The 19,664-nt window shown below is 37.3% G+C and overlaps 1 protein-coding gene across 2 annotated transcripts in view; it reads right to left on the minus strand.

The window, feature by feature from the left end:
• The window catches only part of faim2a (Fas apoptotic inhibitory molecule 2a), a 195,123-nt gene that overhangs the window by 13,624 nt on the left and 161,835 nt on the right, over positions 1-19,664 (minus strand). The window contains exons 8-11 of one of the 2 annotated variants that reach the window (XM_028803870.2): positions 17,276-17,313; positions 14,893-14,980; positions 4,746-4,841; positions 1,188-1,241 (exon numbers count right to left, since the gene is read on the minus strand). In XM_028803870.2, coding sequence (XP_028659703.1) covers positions 1,188-1,241; positions 4,746-4,841; positions 14,893-14,980; positions 17,276-17,313 — 276 coding nt within the window. The remainder of the gene's footprint in view (positions 1-1,187; positions 1,242-4,745; positions 4,842-14,892; positions 14,981-17,275; positions 17,314-19,664) is intronic. The other variant, XM_028803871.2, reaches the window with a different exon arrangement.

Raw genomic sequence — 19,664 nt, forward strand, 5'->3', positions numbered from 1 at the left:
TTCAACTGCATCTGAGTTGTTTCATTTAAAATTCATTGTGGTAATGTACAGAACCAAAATTAGAAAAAGTTGTCTCTGTCCAAATATTTATGGACCTAACTGTACATTCTTTAATTGTGCCTTTCAAACCATTCAAGGGCACATTGCAAGATATAATCATAGCTATCAATGGTAGGAATACACTTTTTGCATCAGAGACAATGACATCAAGTATGGCGGGAAATAGTTTTAACATGTTTTACTTAATATTATAATGTTTACATTTTGTGCTTCATAAAATGTTACTGTATAATGTTTTATTCTTTTCTAATACATACTATACAATAGTAACAACATTTTTTGACATTATTGTGAAAAAAATGTACTGATTATTATTAATATTACTATCAAGCAGAATTAATCGGGCATACAGGCAACTAAAATATATAGTGTTTGCTTGGGAAATATTTTGAAATTCCTTCTCTTTATTTAAGAACTTTATTATCCTTGGCCTACATGCTAATATAACAAGCATTGCCTTTTATTCTGTCTTGTGCAAATTTGCAAATGGGTAACACAGTAGACATAATTGAAATTTAAAAGGACATTTGTTAGTGCTGCTGCTGTTAGTGGATGGTGCAGTTTACTTAATTGTATGTCCAAATAAACAGGTTTGAATAAAAATGGAAATGTCAGAGTGATTTTGTTAAACCACTCCATATAATTCCTTACATTGGAAAAAAATCTTTAATTTGCTCAATTTCTTTCAGCAATTTGATTTTACCACTTTTGTAAAACACATATTTATTGGAAAGTGTAAATATTAGACCTAAAATACATATAAAATAGGTTAACAAAGCTCTTGCTCACCTTTTACTTTTTAAACCAAAGTTTAAAAAAAGCCTGTAACTGAGATTAGTTTGTAGATCATGTTGATTTTTTTAAATCCATTTAGCCATGAACTCACAACACTTATATTATTATTTTTGTGTGTTCTACATTAAATGAAAACATAAGTATCTGGATAAACCCAGAAAAGTTTAAACCTGTGAATTGTTCCGTCTTAGACATGCTCTTTGGTGATATTCAGATATCAAAACACCATAAAGGAACACACAACATATAATTCTGTTCTATTACACCATTTTCTCTTCTGTCATAAATGCAAAATTGTTTATACTATACTAAAATACATTAATTGCTTATACCAGTGTAAAAACCAAGGCTCCAAGTCCTGCATAGGCTGTCTGTATCCATGGTATCTGAAGTATAGACACACAAAAAAGAATACACACAAATTATTAATATTTCACACCATTTCTTTTATTTTGTTAGCAGTCATAACACTTTAAAACCTGTTTAATCCAATTCAGAGATGCTGAAGACCCAAGTCTGTCTTGATTAGGTGTAAGGTAAGAACCGACCTTGTAAAGAGTCGCAGTCCACTTCTGGAACCACTAACGCACATCCACACATAGCTAATTTAGAATTGTCAATAAACATAACCTTCAGCATATGGGAAGAAAATTGAAGTAAGAATAATCTATATACACACAGAAAGAACATGCAAACTCCACACAGATGACAAGTGGAAGTGGGATTCGACACAGAACATTGGATTCATGAGGCAGCAGCCTACCACTGTACCACCATGTGAACCAACCATGTAAAAATCAACAGCATGCAATTGTCATGATGCTTCTCTCCAATCTGTCATTAAAGTAACTGTGCTGCTCAGTGTAGTGCTGTATTCAGTCATTTAAACAAATTCATGCGTGCATTCTGCAGTCTGCTCTCCTCTTTCATCTTGTACCTCCTTTTATGGTGATCAGGTCCCATTTATGAACTTTGTGTAGTGTTCACACAAAGTAGCAGTTTAACGTTTCATGGTTATAAAAATAGCTACAAATATACGTATATGTTCTGCTGTGTTTTGTATTTTGGTATCATCTATTTTTTTGGAATCATGTGCTCAAGGTACAGAAAACTACTATACAGTATATGATTACAACAGTGACCAGAACCAATGGGGTTGGTCAAATTTGCATAGAGAAGCTTTATACAGATCTTGTCTTAACTAACCATGTTATATAATTCTTAGTGATCCTGCTCAGTCTCAATCCTATAAACTCCTATTTAACTGTGTGACACAGTTCACAATACAGAATGTAAACTATGTGCTGTAAAAAGTCTTCAGCACCTTCAACAATCAAGCTGTTCAGTAGTAAAGACAAGGTCAACACAAACTGAAAAGGATTTTATGCGTACTGAGTTTAAGAAAGCATTTTCCTTTTATTTTACTGTACACTTTCTCCTTTCTTTTATCCAAAAGTTTTGTGATTCAACTGCAGTAAGATGAAAAAGGGATTATAAAGTTAACCTAGACTGTGGCCTCTGCCATGTGCTTAATGGCAAAAAATAAAATAATGACTTGATTTTATTCTGTGGTCTGTATTTTTTCAAGAAAACAATGACTGGTGATTTTTTCTGCTTTCTTAGTTACCTCTGTAGAAAAGGGAGATTGTGTTATGAAGTTTTGTTTTGCTAAGTTGTTTTGCCATTTTTTTTCTGGACTTTAGACATTTGTTTCCCTAGATTTATTAAGTTTAATGAGAGTTTTGAGGTATGTTTTTACTCCCATATTTTATTATTTCTTTTTTTTTTTAAAAAAAGACTGTAATACCATTTCAAATTTCCAAGTATGTCACCATTTTAATAGGTTGCCTAGACGCAATGACATTTTTTTGGGATATTTCCTGAAGTTAGTGGCATGATAACATCACAATGGTGACAGTATATAAGCAGCATTGCTCTATTGATGTCATCCAAGAATGTGGACAAAGCTTTAAAAATGTCTTGTGCAATTAGAAAAGTTTTTAAAAGACCTTTTGTCTGAGACCTTTACTTTTTTGACCTTCATTTTGGTTTGCATATTGGGTTTTCACAATTCAGTTTAATGATCTCCTGTTTTTTGACCTTGCCTCTTTCTCACTTGCGCTTTCATCTTCTGTTCTGCTTATCTTTGCCTTAGTGGTTGCCACATTCCATCAACTGGCAGAAAATATTGCTGTTGATTTGTGACTCCATTCACACAAAAAGTAATTAAAGATTTTTTTCCTTTATTGTAAAAGAAAAAATCCATTAAACATGTGTTGCTTTACTCAAAATATAAAGTGACAAAATAAAAATCAAAAGCTTCAACATAACACTAACAGACATGTGTTGCTTCTTCTATAACATATAAGTACTGTATCTAAAATGTCTGAACAAGCATTATCAATTTCAGAGATCCTAAAAACATTTACTACCATTCTAAATTTAAATCATAGCAGGAAAATAGTTAGTCTTAAGGGCACATGTACACAATTAATTTGGAAACAGTTTGCATTTTTTTCACAGTAGCATTTTAAAAACATGAATGTGGAGAAAAACACATGCAAAAATGACTGATCTTACAGTGAGATTCAAAGCAAAGAATCACAAAAAGTTGTTTATCTGGTGAGCTAAATCAACACAGCCATTATGCAAAGAAAGGACATCCTCAAAACACCATGAATGGTGAGAGGGTATTCAATGATTTCAGCAACTAATGTGTTTTTTTTTCCCTCTTAACCCTATCAGATAATTTAATTGTAAAGAAATAACAGCATATACACTTCAAAACCTTTGAGTTAACATATGGCCACATCTCTTTTGTTTTTATGATTACAGTGTATTTAATGGATAGCTTAATGGCAAGCAGATCAATATCACTGGCATAGCTCCATGTTCTCCTTTAAGCTTAGAAGTTTATACTGTCCAGTTTTTAGTCTTGATCTGATTATAGTTAGCTCTCCTAAGCTGGGCCATATGTTCATAGAGCAGTTGTCTCCTCATTGTGCTGGACTGCATATATTATATTGTTCCGCTTACATTTTGGTGAAGGGTCTTTTGAGTGCACAAAGTTCTGTCTTTGCATGTTGACAATATGAAATACATATGAATATAATGTGTATTAAAAATCCTCCTGATTTTCTTGGACATCCCAGTCACATAACTGATGTTTTGTTACTTTTTTGAGGAAAGACCTGTCTGGGTAGCAACAAGCTTTCAATTCTTCTCTGAGACATTTGCTCTCTTTAGCATTGGGCTCAGTGCTAGTTGGCACATTTTCAGACTATTGGTATAGCATTCTGTTAATCCCCAGTTTGTGTTTTACCGGGTGTTATGAATCAGTTGCCTGTAACCTACTATTTTAAGATACATGTTCTGATTTTTTCCCCATTTATAAAAAAATAAAATTAAAAATATCAGTTTAGCTTTAAGAGGTGAAAGCTATTGAATACATGTTGAACAGATTTCATAAGACTAAAAGGTTATTTTAAAGGACTATTACAGAGAAAGACACAGATATTTATGCTTGATTTCTTTTTCCAACTTTGCACATCACTAATGTTAAAACAGGTAACTACAAAAAATATTAAAAAAATGAAGAAAAAAAAAAAAATGAAGGAAACAGGTTATTGTAAAATGATAACCAAAATCTAACAAATAGTGAAATCTATATAATGTAAGGTTAAGAGATGTAAAAACCACAGTTACAGCTAGCCATTGTGTCAGCTGCAGCATTTACAGTTCTTATTAATTAATATAAGTATGTCATATTTTGAATTATTGCCAGATCTTTTGTAAAGTACTGAATTGGATTAAGAAGGTTCAAGCACACTGTATAAAAAATGTTATTTTCAGGCATTTTCGGACCAAACTGAGTATTCAAGAATACTTACATATCCAAAGGGTGCTGTAAATGCCAACACTAAGCCAGTAAGAAACAGAACCATAGCCAAAGAAAATATCAGTCCATGACAAGAAGTAAAGTCAACCTGTGGAGAAAATAATCATTACTGAGAAGCCTCAGCTGAACACTTTTGAAAGCATAAATGTGGGAACTATCAATTGAAGGACTGTGTACTTATATCTAAATAAAAACATATTCATTATTAAGATGTGTTATGTTGACTTCACTCTAAATTATAACAAAACATTTTTTCTGTGTCTCATTTTTCAAGTATCACTTCGTTAAAATGTCACATTTACCTCGTAGGTCTAAAATCATTATTCACTAACTGTGCAGAAAACTTTGAAAAATAAGCTATGGCTGCATTTGTTCTACTAGAAGACTTCATTTTCAGACACTGATTAGATTTTACTGCTAACAATAGTGAATGGCTTATGAGCCATTACTGACCACCAAGAACCACCTTTATGGGCTACCAATCCTCAGGACTCAAGAGAAGTTCCTGTCTGTAGACTTCATCATCAGCTTTTAATAAGATCCAGTGCCACCATCTTGCAGGGAGCGTTATTAAGGATTATAATCAGAACCTTAACATGGTATATGGCTGATTGACATTTTCACAGATGGGATTCAGAGTGAGTGTAAATGGTTATCCATCTGAAATGCTGTACTGTCCTATCTAGTGTGTGTTCTTTAACCTCTTTTATACCTTCTATACACTAACAGTTATTGTAGTAAATCTTAAAATTAGCTAATTTTAAGCCCAGCTAAAGCAACAAAATCATTGTCTAATGGTAGATGATTTTGTTAACACTAGAATCCCTGAAGCCTATGAAAAAACCTGTAATCCCGGCCCAATTTAAATTCCTTTGCACCTCTCCATCAGCGTCTTTTGTTTTGTAAATGTATCGATTATTGCTGCTGTCCCATCCCCCTTCCCCTTGACGGAGCTCAACTCGGGGGGAAAAAAGTTCTTTCAGCTCAAGCCAAGGTTCCTTATCTGCGTGTGAGGTGCCTGGAGGTATATAGGGTAAATAATACAGTATATCATTATTTGGAATATATGCATTTCCATTTCATGTGTGTTCCGTGTCTACAAAGATCTGGGTAAGTGTAGGATTAAAGGAAATAAATGCAAAGCAAGAAATGCTGAATGCATACCAAAAGCAGAATTTTTTTCCATGTTATACTAATAATGATGTGAAGTGTATAATGTGTGAAGACTTTTGTCCAAATATCAAATAAATGTGCGCTTTTATTCAAGAATATAATCAAAGTAAAAAAAAAAATAATTCAATTTACATGTTGCTGACAATGAGTTACAAACCCAAGCTCAAATGTCAATTAACAGAAAGCTCATACGTATTCCTAGATGGTGCAGAGGCACGAGCTGCTGCATTATAACCGAAAGGTTGCAGGGTAGAGTCCTGGTGCGCTGTGTTTTGAGTAGTGAGCTGCTATTATTATTACTATAATATAATGAAAACATACATTTCATTTGAGTCTGTAACACCCGGTGTAAATTTTGACTACTTGTAAAAATTAGAGCTTTTTTAATTATTCAGTTTTATTATTATTATTTTATTATTTATTATTATTATTATTTAAAAACAGAATGTAACAAAATAGTCCGTCTTGAGAGGCGGTGCTATTTCTCTAAAATTATAAATAATAATGCTAGTAATCCGAGAGTTTTATTTCCTACTATTGAGCTAAACCCAGGTCACTCAATGGAATGCCTCCAGAAAACCTCCAGTGAAAGTTGTGAGACTTTTGCTATATTTTTTAATCACAAAATTAATGATATTAGAAATAATATAGTACATCCCCCAATACTGATCCCCTTAAACCCCGGTATTCCATTTTAATCAAATTAAATTCTTTCACCAGGATAGATTTACCCGATTTATATAAAATAAAACTGATATCCTCCACCTGTGTCCTTGACCCAATACCAACATGTTTTTTCAAAGAGTATCTGATTTGCTGAGAGTGTTCTTGACATAGTAAATTCATCATTAGATATGGGGGTCTTCCCAGACTGTCTTAAGACTGCTGCTCAAGAAAAATAATCTCGACCCCTCTGTTTTTGAAAATTTTAGACCTATTTCTAACCTGCCTTTCTTAAGTAAATTCCTAGAAAAGGCAGTAATAATGCAGCTAAATGATCACTTGAATAAACATGCTGTTCTTGACAAGTTTCAGTTAGGTTTTAGAACAAACCACAGAACAGAAACTGCACTCGTTAAAGTAGTAAATGACTTGCGGGTAAATGCAGACAGAGGCCATTTATCTGTTCTCATCCTCCTAGATATGAGTGCCACATTTGATACCATTGATCACAATATTCTTATAAATCACATTAGTCAATGGGTGGGCCTCTCTGGTAGTGTCTTAAATTAGTTTGAGTCTTACTTGACAGGTAGAAAATTCTTTTTTAGTTGTGGTAATTATACGTCAAAGACACATGATACTCTATATCAGTGGTTCCCAAACTTGATCCTGGGAACCCACTGTGGCTGCAGATTTTTGTTCCAACCAGATTCACAATCAGTGATAATCGATAACAACTGATCTCATGTTTTTTTTTACTCTTCTCTTATTCTGCATTCAGAAAAACACAACATTTTCTTTTACATTTACAGTATAAGACATTTAGAAATATTTCTATTTTTTTCTAAAGTTATAAATGCTTAACTCTCTTTTGTTGTTTTCCTATTATTTTCCCCTTTTCCTGTGTAGTTTGCTCCATTCATTTAACCCTAATAGTGACAATTAACAACCATCACAGCAGCAACGACTTCAGTGTCAGACTTGCTAATTAGTAAATAATCAATTTAATAACCAAAAAACTTGGATAAACAGAATGAAAATTAGGTTGAAAATACTGTTAAAGAAACAACATATTCCCCATATAACTGCTTATTACATTTTAATAAAAATCTACCAAACTTAGTTTATTATTTCTACATTGACTCCAAAACACAGAAACTGGGAAATAATGACTCAGTTAATTAGGCTAAGAGTCCAATGAAAAATGGAAGTTGGTTGGTTCCCCAGGATTGAGTTTGGGAACCACTGTTCTTTATGGTGTTCCAGAAGGCTCTATCCTGGGTCCACTGCTCTTTTCGATCTACATGCTTCCATTAGGTCAGATTATCTCAAGGCACAAGGTGAGCTACCACAGATACGCTGACAACACACAACTGTATTTATCAATAGCGCCTGATGACCCCAAACTCTCTTGTCTCACTGACACAGTGTCTACTTGTGCTTCTGAATGGATGATCAGTAATTTTCTCAAACTAAATACAGTGGAACCTCAGTTCACGAACGTCTCGGTACACGTACAAATCAGTTTACGACCAAAAAGTTTGCCAAACTTTTGCCTTGCTTCATGACCACACACTCGGTATACGAACAAGCCAGTTTCCCTTTCGGTTTGTACATGTTCAGTCTCTCCCTGTGCAGCGAGCAAGAGAGAGAGAGGGCAAGAGAGCGCGACACATACACATGAGAGAGAGACGCACACACACACAGGCACGCGAGACAGAGAGACACACACACACAGGCACGCGAGAGAGACAGAGAGACACACACACTATGACTATACTTCCTTAGAAGGCTGGCGTCCTTCAACATCTGCAATAAGATGTTGCAGATGTTCTATCAGACAATTGTGGCGAGCGCCCTCTTCTACGCAGTGGTGTGCTGGGGAAGCAGCATAAAGAAGAGGGACGCCTCACGCCTGGACAAACTGGTGAGGAAGGCAGGCTCTATTGTAGGCACGGAGCTGGACAGTTTGACATCCGTGGCAAAGCGACGGGCACTGAGCAGGCTCCTGTCAATAATGGAGAATCCACTGCATCCACTGAACAGAGGATGCAGCTTCAGCGACAGACTGCTGTCAATGTCCTGCTCCACTGACAGATTGAGGAGATCGTTCCTCCCCCACACTATGCGACTCTTCAATTCCACCCGGCAGGGTAAACGTTAAAATTATACAAAGTTATTGTCTGTCTGTATACCTGCATTGTTATCACTCTTTAATTTAATATTGTTCTTTATCAGTATGCTGCTGCTGGAGTATGTGAATTTCCCCTTGGGATTAATAAAGTATCTATCTATCTATCTATCTATCTATCTATCTATCTATCTATCTATCTATCTATCTATCTATCTATCTATCTATCTATCTATCTATCACACAGGCAGCACGCAAGAGAGAGACACACACACACACACAGGCAGCGCGAGAGAGAGAGACACACACACACTGCAGCGCGAGAGAGAGACTCACACACACAGGCAGCGCAAGAGAGAGAGAGACGCACACACACAGGCAGTGCGAGAGAGAGAGAGACAGACACACACAGGCAGCGCGAGAGAGAGAGAGACGTACTCACAGGCAGCGCGAGAGACAGAGCTGGACACATAAGGTAGGAAGGCAGTTAAAGAATGCACTGGGCTTGATTTTGTTTTCACTTCTGTTTACAGTGATTGGTTCGTAGCGTGCATTGTTGCAATGTTACTTTTCTTGGTGGTTTATTAAATTACGGATTTTTTCAAATGTTCATTTTTTTCCTGTGCTTAAAACTCATTAAAAAAAGTGATTTTAGCCTGTGGTTGGTAGCGCTATAGCGCGAACTATTGCAGTGTTAGTTTTCTCTGTTGTTCAAGGTTTTCTCAGTGTTATTCAATGTTTTTACATTTAGTTTACTATTACGCTGTGCATTCTATGGTTTGATTAACTATATTTGTGCTGAAAAACTTAAAAAAATATCCATCCATCTATCCATTTTCCAACCCGCTGAATCCGAACACAGGGTCACGGGGGTCTGCTGGAGCCAATACCAGCCAACACAGGGCACAAGGCAGGAACCAATCCCGGGCAGGGTGCCAACCCACCTCAGGACACACACAAACACACCCACACACCAAGCACACACTAGGGCCAATTTAGAATCGCCAATCCACCTAACCTGCATGTCTTTGGATTGTGGGAGGAAACCGGAGTGCCCGGAGAAAACCCACACAGACACGGGGAGAACATGCAAACTCCACGCAGGGAGGACCCGGGAAGCGAACCCAGGTCCCCAGGTCTCCCAACTGCGAGGCAGCAGCGCTACCCACTGCGCCACCGTGCCGCCTCTTAAAAAAAATATATATATTTACATACAGTTCGTATGGTCTGGAGCGGATTAATTGTATTTACATACAATCCTATGGGGGAAATTGCTTCGGTTCACGACCAGAGTTTTGGAACGAATTATGGTCGTGAACCGAGGTTCCACTGTAAGGTGAAATCAGAAATCTTAGTGATTGTCAAAAATGGATATAATGAGGGTATTAGAAATAAACTTGATCCATTAGGCATAAAAGTTAAGACATAGGTAAAGAAATTCGGGGTAATTATTGACTCTGACCTAAATTTTAAAATCACATATTAATCAGATTACTAGGATTACTAGATCGAAAAAACAAAACATGTTCAAATGACAACTCCTGTTCAAATGGCATAGTGTTTTTAAATAGTGATGTTTTGATGTATGAATGTGTGTGTGCATGCGCGAGAGAGGCCGAGACAGATTCAATCTCATTCAAGTGGTTATTGGAATATAAAATAAATACTTTCGCAAAGGTATAAAGAGACAAGTGTGCTTTTATTCAAGAATGAAACTGAATAACCAAAAATTCAAGCGACAACAACATACCAAACAGACATGATTCACCAGCGTCTGTGTGTCTGCTTACACCCCTTCAGCGATATCTTTTACAGGTAGCTAAACTTTACACCACTGTTACTGACTGAAATCAAAGGCTTCTTCTTTTTGTGAGCATACGCCATCAGCATGACACAGCCAGATCTAAACACTAGTGTGGCGAGTTGGTACTAAAGTGACTTTAGCTGCAGGTGGAAGTCCCATTTTACTTTATGGTACCAAAAAGAGTTGTGTTGCCGTGCAGCAGTCTATTAGCCAGCAAAAGTGCTATGAAGAAGCTGTCTCTTGCTACAGTTCTGCCTTTCTCCAGTCTGATAGCAGTCATGGGAGACTGTATCTTTGATTGCCGTTAAAATAAATAGTTCTGAGCAGGCATCAATCACAGTACTAACTGTGATCATTGCTGCTCTTGTGAAAAGAATGGAGATAAATGGCATCAACTCAGAGAGGGAGCATCAAGTTTGCTGTACCACGTGAATGTCACTGAGAGAATAAAACTGAGTATTAAAAAAAGCTCTAACTTTTACAAGTAGCCAAAATTTACACTGGGTGTTACAGACTCAAATTAAATATATGTTTTTTATTACAGTAATCCCTCCTCCATCGCGGGGGTTGCGTTCTAGAGCCACCCGCGAAATAAGAAAATCCGCGAAGTAGAAACCATATGTTTATATGGTTATTTTTATATTGTCATGCTTGGGTCACAGATTTGCGCAGAAACACAGGAGGTTGTAGAGAGACAGGAACGTTATTCAAACACTGCAAACAAACATTTGTCTCTTTTTCAAAAGTTTAAACTGTGCTCCATGACAAGACAGAGATGACAGTTCAGTCTCACAATTAAAAGAATGCAAACATATCTTCCTCTTCAAAGGAGCAAACAAATCAATAGGGCTGTTTGGCTTGTAAGTATGCGAAGCACTGCGGCACAAAGCTGTTGAAAGCGGCAGCTCACACCCCCTCCGTCAGGAGCAGAGAGAGAGAGAGAGAGAGAGAGAGAGACAGATAAAAAAATCAATACGTGCCCTTTGAGCTTTTAAGTATGCGAAGCACCGTGCAGCATACTTAAAAGCTGCACACAGAAGGTAGCAACGTGAAGATAATCTTTCAGCATTTTTAGACGAGCGTCCATATCGTCTAGGTGTGCGAACAGCCCCCCTGCTCACACCTACTACGTCAGGATCACAGATAGTCAGCGCAAGAGAGAGAGAAAGAAAAGTAAGTTGGGTAGCTTCTCAGCCATCTGCCAATAGCGTCCCTTGTATGAAATCAACTGGGCAAACCAACTGAGGAAGCATGTACCAGAAATTAAAAGACCCATTGTCCTCAGAAACCCGCGAAGCAGCCAAAAATCCGCGATATATATTTAAATATGCTTACATATAAAATCCGCGATGGAGTGAAGCCGCGAAAGGCGAAGCGCGATATAGCGAGGGATTACTGTATAGTAATAATAATAATGATAGCAGCTCACTACTCAAAACACGGAGCGCTGGGACTCAAACCTGCAACGTTTCAGTTATAAGACAGCAGCTCATACCTCTGCACCATCCAGGAATACGTATGAACTTTCTGTTGATTGACATTTGACCTTGGGTTTGTAACTCATTAACAGCAACATGTAAATTGAATGATTTTTTTGTTTTTCTTTGGTTATCCTCTTTAATAAAACCCCTGTGTGCGTCCATGTGTCCGTGTGTGTTTGTCTTCTGGTGAAGTGTGCATGCGCGGGGCACGGTGCGATGCTTCAGAGCAGATGCTTCAAAGGCTGCCTGACGCATCACATGAGACAGAAAGACAGAGAGGGCGGGACCTATTAAATATCGCGTGGCTGATCCAATCGGATTTCGGTAAATGAGGTTAGACCTAAAGTGCGGGGCACGGTGCGTTGCTTCAAAGCAGATGCTTCAAAGGCCGCCTGACGCACCACACAAGACAGAGAGGGCGGGACCTATTAAATACCGCGCGGCCGATCCAATCGGATTTCGGTAAATGAGGTAAGACGTAAAACATAAGGCACGAAAAATCCAATCACAAGACAGAGAGGGCGGGACCTATTAAATATCACACGGTTTTCCGAAATGTGCGAATTTTCATGATATTACAATAGGATGACTTTTAAAAGTAGATTTATTTTCGCACACATAAAATCCGTACTGCGAAAGAAAATTAAAGACACACAATACAGTGACGCATATTACAGCCACATACAAGCCAGTATTACTGTCACAGAAAATATTACGGACATACAAGCCTATATTACTGTGACTGTCTACTGTATTACAGATTATTACAAAGTTTTACACTACGGCAATATTAATTATACTTACTATATTGTCATATACGTTTCTATTTTATTTTTATTATTATTTTACTTTACACTACTGTTCTAGCGCCCGTTATTGTAATGGGCTTAATGTCTAGTACTCTTGAATAAAAGCGCACGTGTTTATTTGATATTTGGACTAAAGTCTTCATACATTATACACTTCACATCATTATTAGTATAACATAGAAAAAATTTCTGCTTTTTCATCCTACACTTACCCAGATCTTTGTAGACATGGAACACACATGAATTGCATGTGCTCCAAATAACGATATACTATATTATTTACCCTATTCCCCTCCAGGGACCTCACGCAGTTCAGGAGCCTTGAGCTGGAAGAGCTTTTTGTCCGAGTTGAGCTTCATCAAGGGGGGGATGGGACAGCAGGCTGCATGTGGTAATCAACACAGTTACAAAACAAAAGACGTTGATGGAGAGGTGCAAAGGAATTTAAGGTGGGCCGGGATTACAAGTTTTTCTTAGGCTTTAAGGAATCTAGTGTTAACTAGTTTGTATTTTCTTCAACTTAATGTTATAAAAAAGTAAAGACCTAATAATTGGATTTACAAGAAATACCACATATCTACTAGAAACAATAATTAAAGACTGTTGAAAATGATAAAATTCTTGAGGCAGTCATAGCCTTACAAATTATTTTTAATTGAAATAATTATGTACTCTGCAGAAACTACCTAAGGAAGTTGAATCTTTTTACCTTACGTTTTAAGTTTATGACACTTTTTTGTGTAAATCTTGCATTGCCACAGGTTTTAACTTATGTTCTGCAGGCTTGGTTTGGAAATCTTAATGTTAGCAAAAAACAAGATAGATTAAATCTCAGCATTCAAATCTGACAGCACTACTTGAATTTAAAAGGAAAGTGCTACAGAAAGCAGAGTGTATTCTCTTAAAAAGAACTTACTAACTACATTCACAGTTTCAGTTATTGCTATTATGTCATTGGTTTAGGTTTCATCCCAAATACTACAAATTTAAATATGTTTTACTGTAATAAACCTCAGCAGGTTTAACTTGTGGAAACAGTTATCCCTCTTGTCAATCATAGGTCGTCTTAATGATGGTTTAATTTTTAAATTTAATATATACTATATGACCGGATATTTAGGAACATTTATTTATGCATATGGATTTTTATAAAGCATTAGTAGGAACAAATCCAGATCTGTAGACCATGGTCCTCAGCCGGAAAAGGGTGGAGTACCCTCTCAGGGTTGGTAGCAAGATCCTGCCCCAAGTGGAGGATGTCAAGTATCTCGGGATCTTGTTCACGAGTGAGGGAAGAATGGAGCGTGAGATCAACAGGTGGATCGGTGCGGCATCCGCAGTAATGCGGGCTCTGCATCGGTCTGTCGTGGTGAAAAAGGAGCTGAGCTGCAAGGCGAAGCTCTCAATTTACTAGTCGATCTACGTTCCTACCCTCACCTATGGTCATGAGCTATGGGTAGTGACCGAAAGAACGAGATTGTGAATACTTGCGGCTGAAATGAGTTTCCTCCGCAGGGTGTCTGGGCCTTCCCTTAAAGATAGGGTGAGAAGCTCAGTCATCCGGGAGGGGCTCAGAGTAGAGCAGCTGCTCCTCCGCATCGAGAGGAGTCAGATGAGGTGGCTCGGGCATCTGATTAGGATGCCTCCTGGACGCCTCCCTGTTGAGGTGTTCCGGGCACTTCTAACCGGGAGGAGACCCAGGGGAAGACCCAGGACACGCTGGAGGGACTATGTCTCTCGGCTGGCCTGGGAACGCCTTGGGATTCCCCCGGAAGAGCTAGAAGAAATGGCCGGGGAGAGGGAAGTCTGGGCATCTCTGCTCAAGCTGCTGCCCCCGCGACCCGACCTCGGATAAGCGGAAGAGAATGGATGGATGGATTAGTAGAAACTTACAGGAAATTCAAAATTAATTTAAGACCCCTCCACATGTTTTTAGAAATAATGCTCCTGTAGCATCTGATAACTGCAACAAAAATTACATTTTCAACAAAGTAACAGCCTTTGACTCCAGCTCTATAAAGGTGACTACTTAAAGTAGAATAATAACCGTTGCATGAAAAGAAAAGTGGATTCCTCACCTTAGTTTGAAAGCAAAAAAGGGTAATCGCAAAACAAACCATTGCTGTAATTCCAATGCACAACACGACCACTTTTGTATTATGGTAACTAGAAAGAAAAAAAAAGAATTTCTTCTTGATAATTTAGCTATTCAAAACTGGAAACAACCTTCTAAAAACTCTTACCAAAATCATGACAACAATTTTTCACAAAATTTGCAAACTATTGTTTTGAACAGTATTGGAAACCTTATTCCTGCAATGCATATTTTGGCAATTGAGAGTGCTTAATGATACATTTCTAATATCCACCTGTAAAACAATATCTGCAATTATGTACACTCAGTCCATGTAAACATGGGGACAACATCCAAACTATATACAGACACTGACCAGACAAGCAATCAAACCAGCGCTCATTGTGCTATGTGAAAGGAACTCACTCTGCGACACTGCACTGCCCACATTAAAAATCATTATTAATAATAATAACCTGATTAAAACAAAACATAAATGTGTAATGTTGGTTTGTTGATAGCACTGATTGTGTGCTACACATCTGTTTAATCTGTCACTGCAATGATACTGCCTGCAAGTAAGCAATATCTTTTCAAAATAAGGTTGATTTTTTTTTTTGAGTGGCATAAATAAACATCCATAGGTAGCTACTGTGATCTGATACACACATTAAGAAATAACAAAGCTAGTGAGCAAATACTTATAGTCATGTGTTTTTGTGAATGGGATGTGCAGGTCATAGATGCCAATTGCTAAAATTCTTTTCTTTGTTTGGCAGATTAAGACACTATTTGTTTTAGTTTAAATACAGCTTAATTTAAAAATGGGGTGGCTATTTGAACTAGACAAATCCTTTATGGCTTTAATTTTCAAACTACTTAGCTGAATCTTAAAAAGAAACAGAAGACATTTCATTTCTTGGAGTTTAGTAAAAGCTGCCACTCGCTGCAAACTAGTGGGACATCTGTGCCTGACAGTTAATTATGTGTTTGATAGAACGTGGTGTCTTTTTTAATCGAGATACCATTAAAATTAATTTAAAATCTAGCCAAGACATTACTAGTGTTTCTAATTGCTATTATTGCTTGCAATTACTGATTTTCAAATTTATAATTCACATATGACTGCAAACCTCAGTTTTCCTAATGGTAAACTACCATAGCTTATCATTAATTAGTCATGCATAAATGCCAATTGGTTATAAGAAACCTCTTAAACTTCATGAGCAACGCGGAAACCTGTGATTCTATTCATTTGGGTTGTGAGGTAGCAGCATTCCTTTGTGACTTTGACTTTTTAAGGTCCCACAATTCACAATGCATATCAGGACTTAAACAAAGCCATGATGTCCATGAAAATCACTGCTGACCTCTGAAATACTGGCATGGGTATAAAACCATTTCTAAAGCTTTGAGTGTTTCCAGGAGCACAGTGACCTCAATAAATGTGAAACAAAGAAGTTTGGAACCACCGGTACTGTACTTCAGAAGTTATTTCAACAGGTCTCTATCAATCAAGTGTTTATGGTAGAGTGGCTAGATGGAGCCACTCATGAGTAAAAGGCAAATGAAAGTTTAAAGGACTCTGAAAGAATGAGGAAAAAGATTCTTTAGTCTGAGGAGGCAAAAACTGAAGTCTTTTAACAGAACTCCAAGCAACATATCTAGCAAAAACCAGGCACTGCTCATCACTTGCCTAATACCATCCCTATGGTGAACCACTGTTGTGGCAGCATGCTTCTCAGAGGCAGGTTGAGGGAGACTGATCAGAACTAAGAGAAGGATGAATATATCCAAATATAGGGAGGTGCTTGAAAAACACCTCTTCCAGAGTGCATGCAAACACAGACTGGGGTAATGGTTTACATTTCAGCGTGACAATGACCTGAACCACATAGCCAAGAAAATGTTGCCGTGGTTTCGGGACAAGTCTCTGATTGCCTTGAGTGGCCCAGCCGATGCCCAGACTTAAATCCCATAGAATATCTATGGCGACACCTGAAGAGGGCAGTTTACAGACACTTCCCATCCAATCTAACAGAGTTTGGGAGGATCTGCCATGGAGAATGGGAGAAAGTGCCCAAAGGGGCTTCTCCAAAGCATTTAAATACTTCAATTAATGAGAGATGTCAGTTTTTTAATTTTCTTTTAATTTTAACAAATTTGCAAGCCTTTCTGAAAGCATTTTCCACATAGTTATTATGAATTATTGAGTGTCGACTGATGGTCAAAATCGAAATTTATTAATTTAAAATTAAAATCGGAATACAAAGTGTGCGGAAAGTGAAGGGGTCTGAAATCTTTCTGATTCCACTGTATAGATAAGCATAACTGCAACAATTCCATTTTACTATAATGTTCAGCAAACAATAATTTAAATTCCTTACCTGGCTAGCATCCCTGCCATGTATGACATAGCCAAAGTCTATAACAGAAATTGGAAGAAAGTTAAACATTTCACAAATTTATACTAAAATGTAATGAAATTTTAAAAGACTTTTCAGTGCAGTCCTTTCAGAAACAGCATATTTTAAAGACTGTAGTACAAAATATATTTAGTTTTAAGAAGGACAGGGACAGTTAACCCAATATTAATATATTTGCTGTATACTTCTATAGTTTACTTTTAAATTAATCTTCTGAATCAGTCTGCAAAGGGTTCAGGGTGTGTTCAATACAATAATTCTTTGATAATAATTCTTTGCATTTATATAGCGCTTTTCTCACTACTTAAAGCACTCAGCAATTGCAGGTTAAGGGCCTTGCTCAAGGGCCCAACAGAGCAGAGTCCCTATTGGCATTTATGGGATTCGAATCGGCAACCTTCCAATTGCCAGTGCAGATCTCTAACCTCAGAGCCACCAGGAGTATATATTAGCCGTCCCCCGCGGCTCTGCCCATGTAGTAGAGAAACAGGAGAGAGGGCCCTGCCTGGTTCCCACGCTTCCCCCTCCCCTCGGTTTGCAGCCTCTGTCTTGGATTACCGTGAATATATCACTCCTGCAAGCGAACTAGAATTCTTACTGTGTTGTAAGAAGTCGCAGAATCAACCAGAATGTTCAATCAAATTGTAGAAAAAAAACCTGATTTAAATCCATTAAGTAGTTCTCTCATCCATAAGGTACACACTGCGAGACTGGCGTGTGAGTGAAGGGGCCCTGCCCCTCTCCCCTCAGCCCTGTCTCTCAGATTCGCACAAGTAAATCAGTACCACAAGCGAACTATGATACATAATGCAATGAGAGAAGTTGCAAAATCAACCGGAATGTTCAAGCAAATTATACAAAAACGATGATGCCAGCATAACATCACAGAGCTGTAGAACCATGCACAGAAATTTCATGCATTCATACTATAAGCGTACTCCAACTTGCATTTAAGTCATTGTGCAATCTGGTTTGCACGTTTGATGTCACTGCACCAGACGGACTTGCACCTTGCATGCATAATTAATTTGAGGGGTACATTACCTGACCATAATGAGAATATTATTAAAATACTTCATTGTTTTACATAGATTCATTGTAAATTTTATCTTCACTGCTAGTTTAGGCATGTTATGCCCTGCTATGTGGTGCAGTGCATCACAGGCCCTCTGGGTATGCCGGTAAGAACTGATACATACACATTATCTGCTGGTACACTGAAGCTCAAACAGGGAAGTATTCGTACAGAGTAGTGTAAATCAATCTGAGTCCTGGACTCTGGAGCTGCAGCCAACTCAATGGCAGTGCATTGATTTCATATAAGGAAAGGGGAGATGGGCCAAATGCATATGCAATTAGCCAAGCTTCATTTAGCCAAATCAAACCTAAAATAAGCCCAACTTACCCACTACCTCCAGATTCAGAAAACACACAAGTAAGTGTGAAATAATAATAATAATGAAAGGCATTTCTGCAATGATTTCTCCCTATGGTTTGCTCATTACTAACTGACTTCAGTGTTCAAATTCAAATTCAGTGTTTTTCAAAAGAACTGTTCATTTCAGAGTACTTATTTTTCTTTAAAGTCCACATAGTTAACAAAAATAAATTACATTTTTGTTTTAAAAATTGTTGTTTGTTCTTCCCCTTCTTCAAAAACTGAGAAATATTTTTTTAAAAATATATTATGTCAATCTACTTGAAAGAGATGCTTATAGAAAATGCTTATAGAAACAAGTAGCTTTACTTTTCAGGTTTAATCATTTTCAGGTCTTTTCCTTGACAACTGATATTTTTCTTAACTTCAAACGGATTTACCACGACTGGAATTTTGTTTTTAATTTCTTGGTTTTCTAGGTTTCCAAGGACATGTATGTACCTTACCACTCTTAAGTTTGATCTTAGTTCTGTCACAGTTAATAACAGATAATAAATTATGCACTGCAAGTTCTCCATCAATGGTTTCTCAGTTACTAAACCTTGGTGTAGTTGAAGCAGCTGGATATGAACATCTCAAAGGTCCTTTCCCTTTTACTCACTGGGGCAAGCAAAGAATCATTTTAATGCACTGAATGTCATTAACCATGATTGCTAGGAAAATGGTTCAAATGACAAATATAAATGAATAATCAAACAGACAATATGACTTTTTTAAAATATGTAATTCAGTGAGTGGGTTAAATTAAGCAGATATAAAGAAAGATCTACATCCAAAGAAGTTAATCTTAGAATACTGAACAGTGGAATGTTGGCAGTATGACTGGTAAGGGGTGAGAGTTAGCAGATATGATGGAGACAAGGAAGGTTGATATATTGTGCGTGCAAGAGACTACATGGAAGGGGAGTAAGG

Source organism: Erpetoichthys calabaricus, chromosome 6, assembly GCF_900747795.2.
Source record: "Erpetoichthys calabaricus chromosome 6, fErpCal1.3, whole genome shotgun sequence".
Taxonomy (NCBI): Eukaryota; Metazoa; Chordata; class Cladistia; order Polypteriformes; family Polypteridae; genus Erpetoichthys; species Erpetoichthys calabaricus.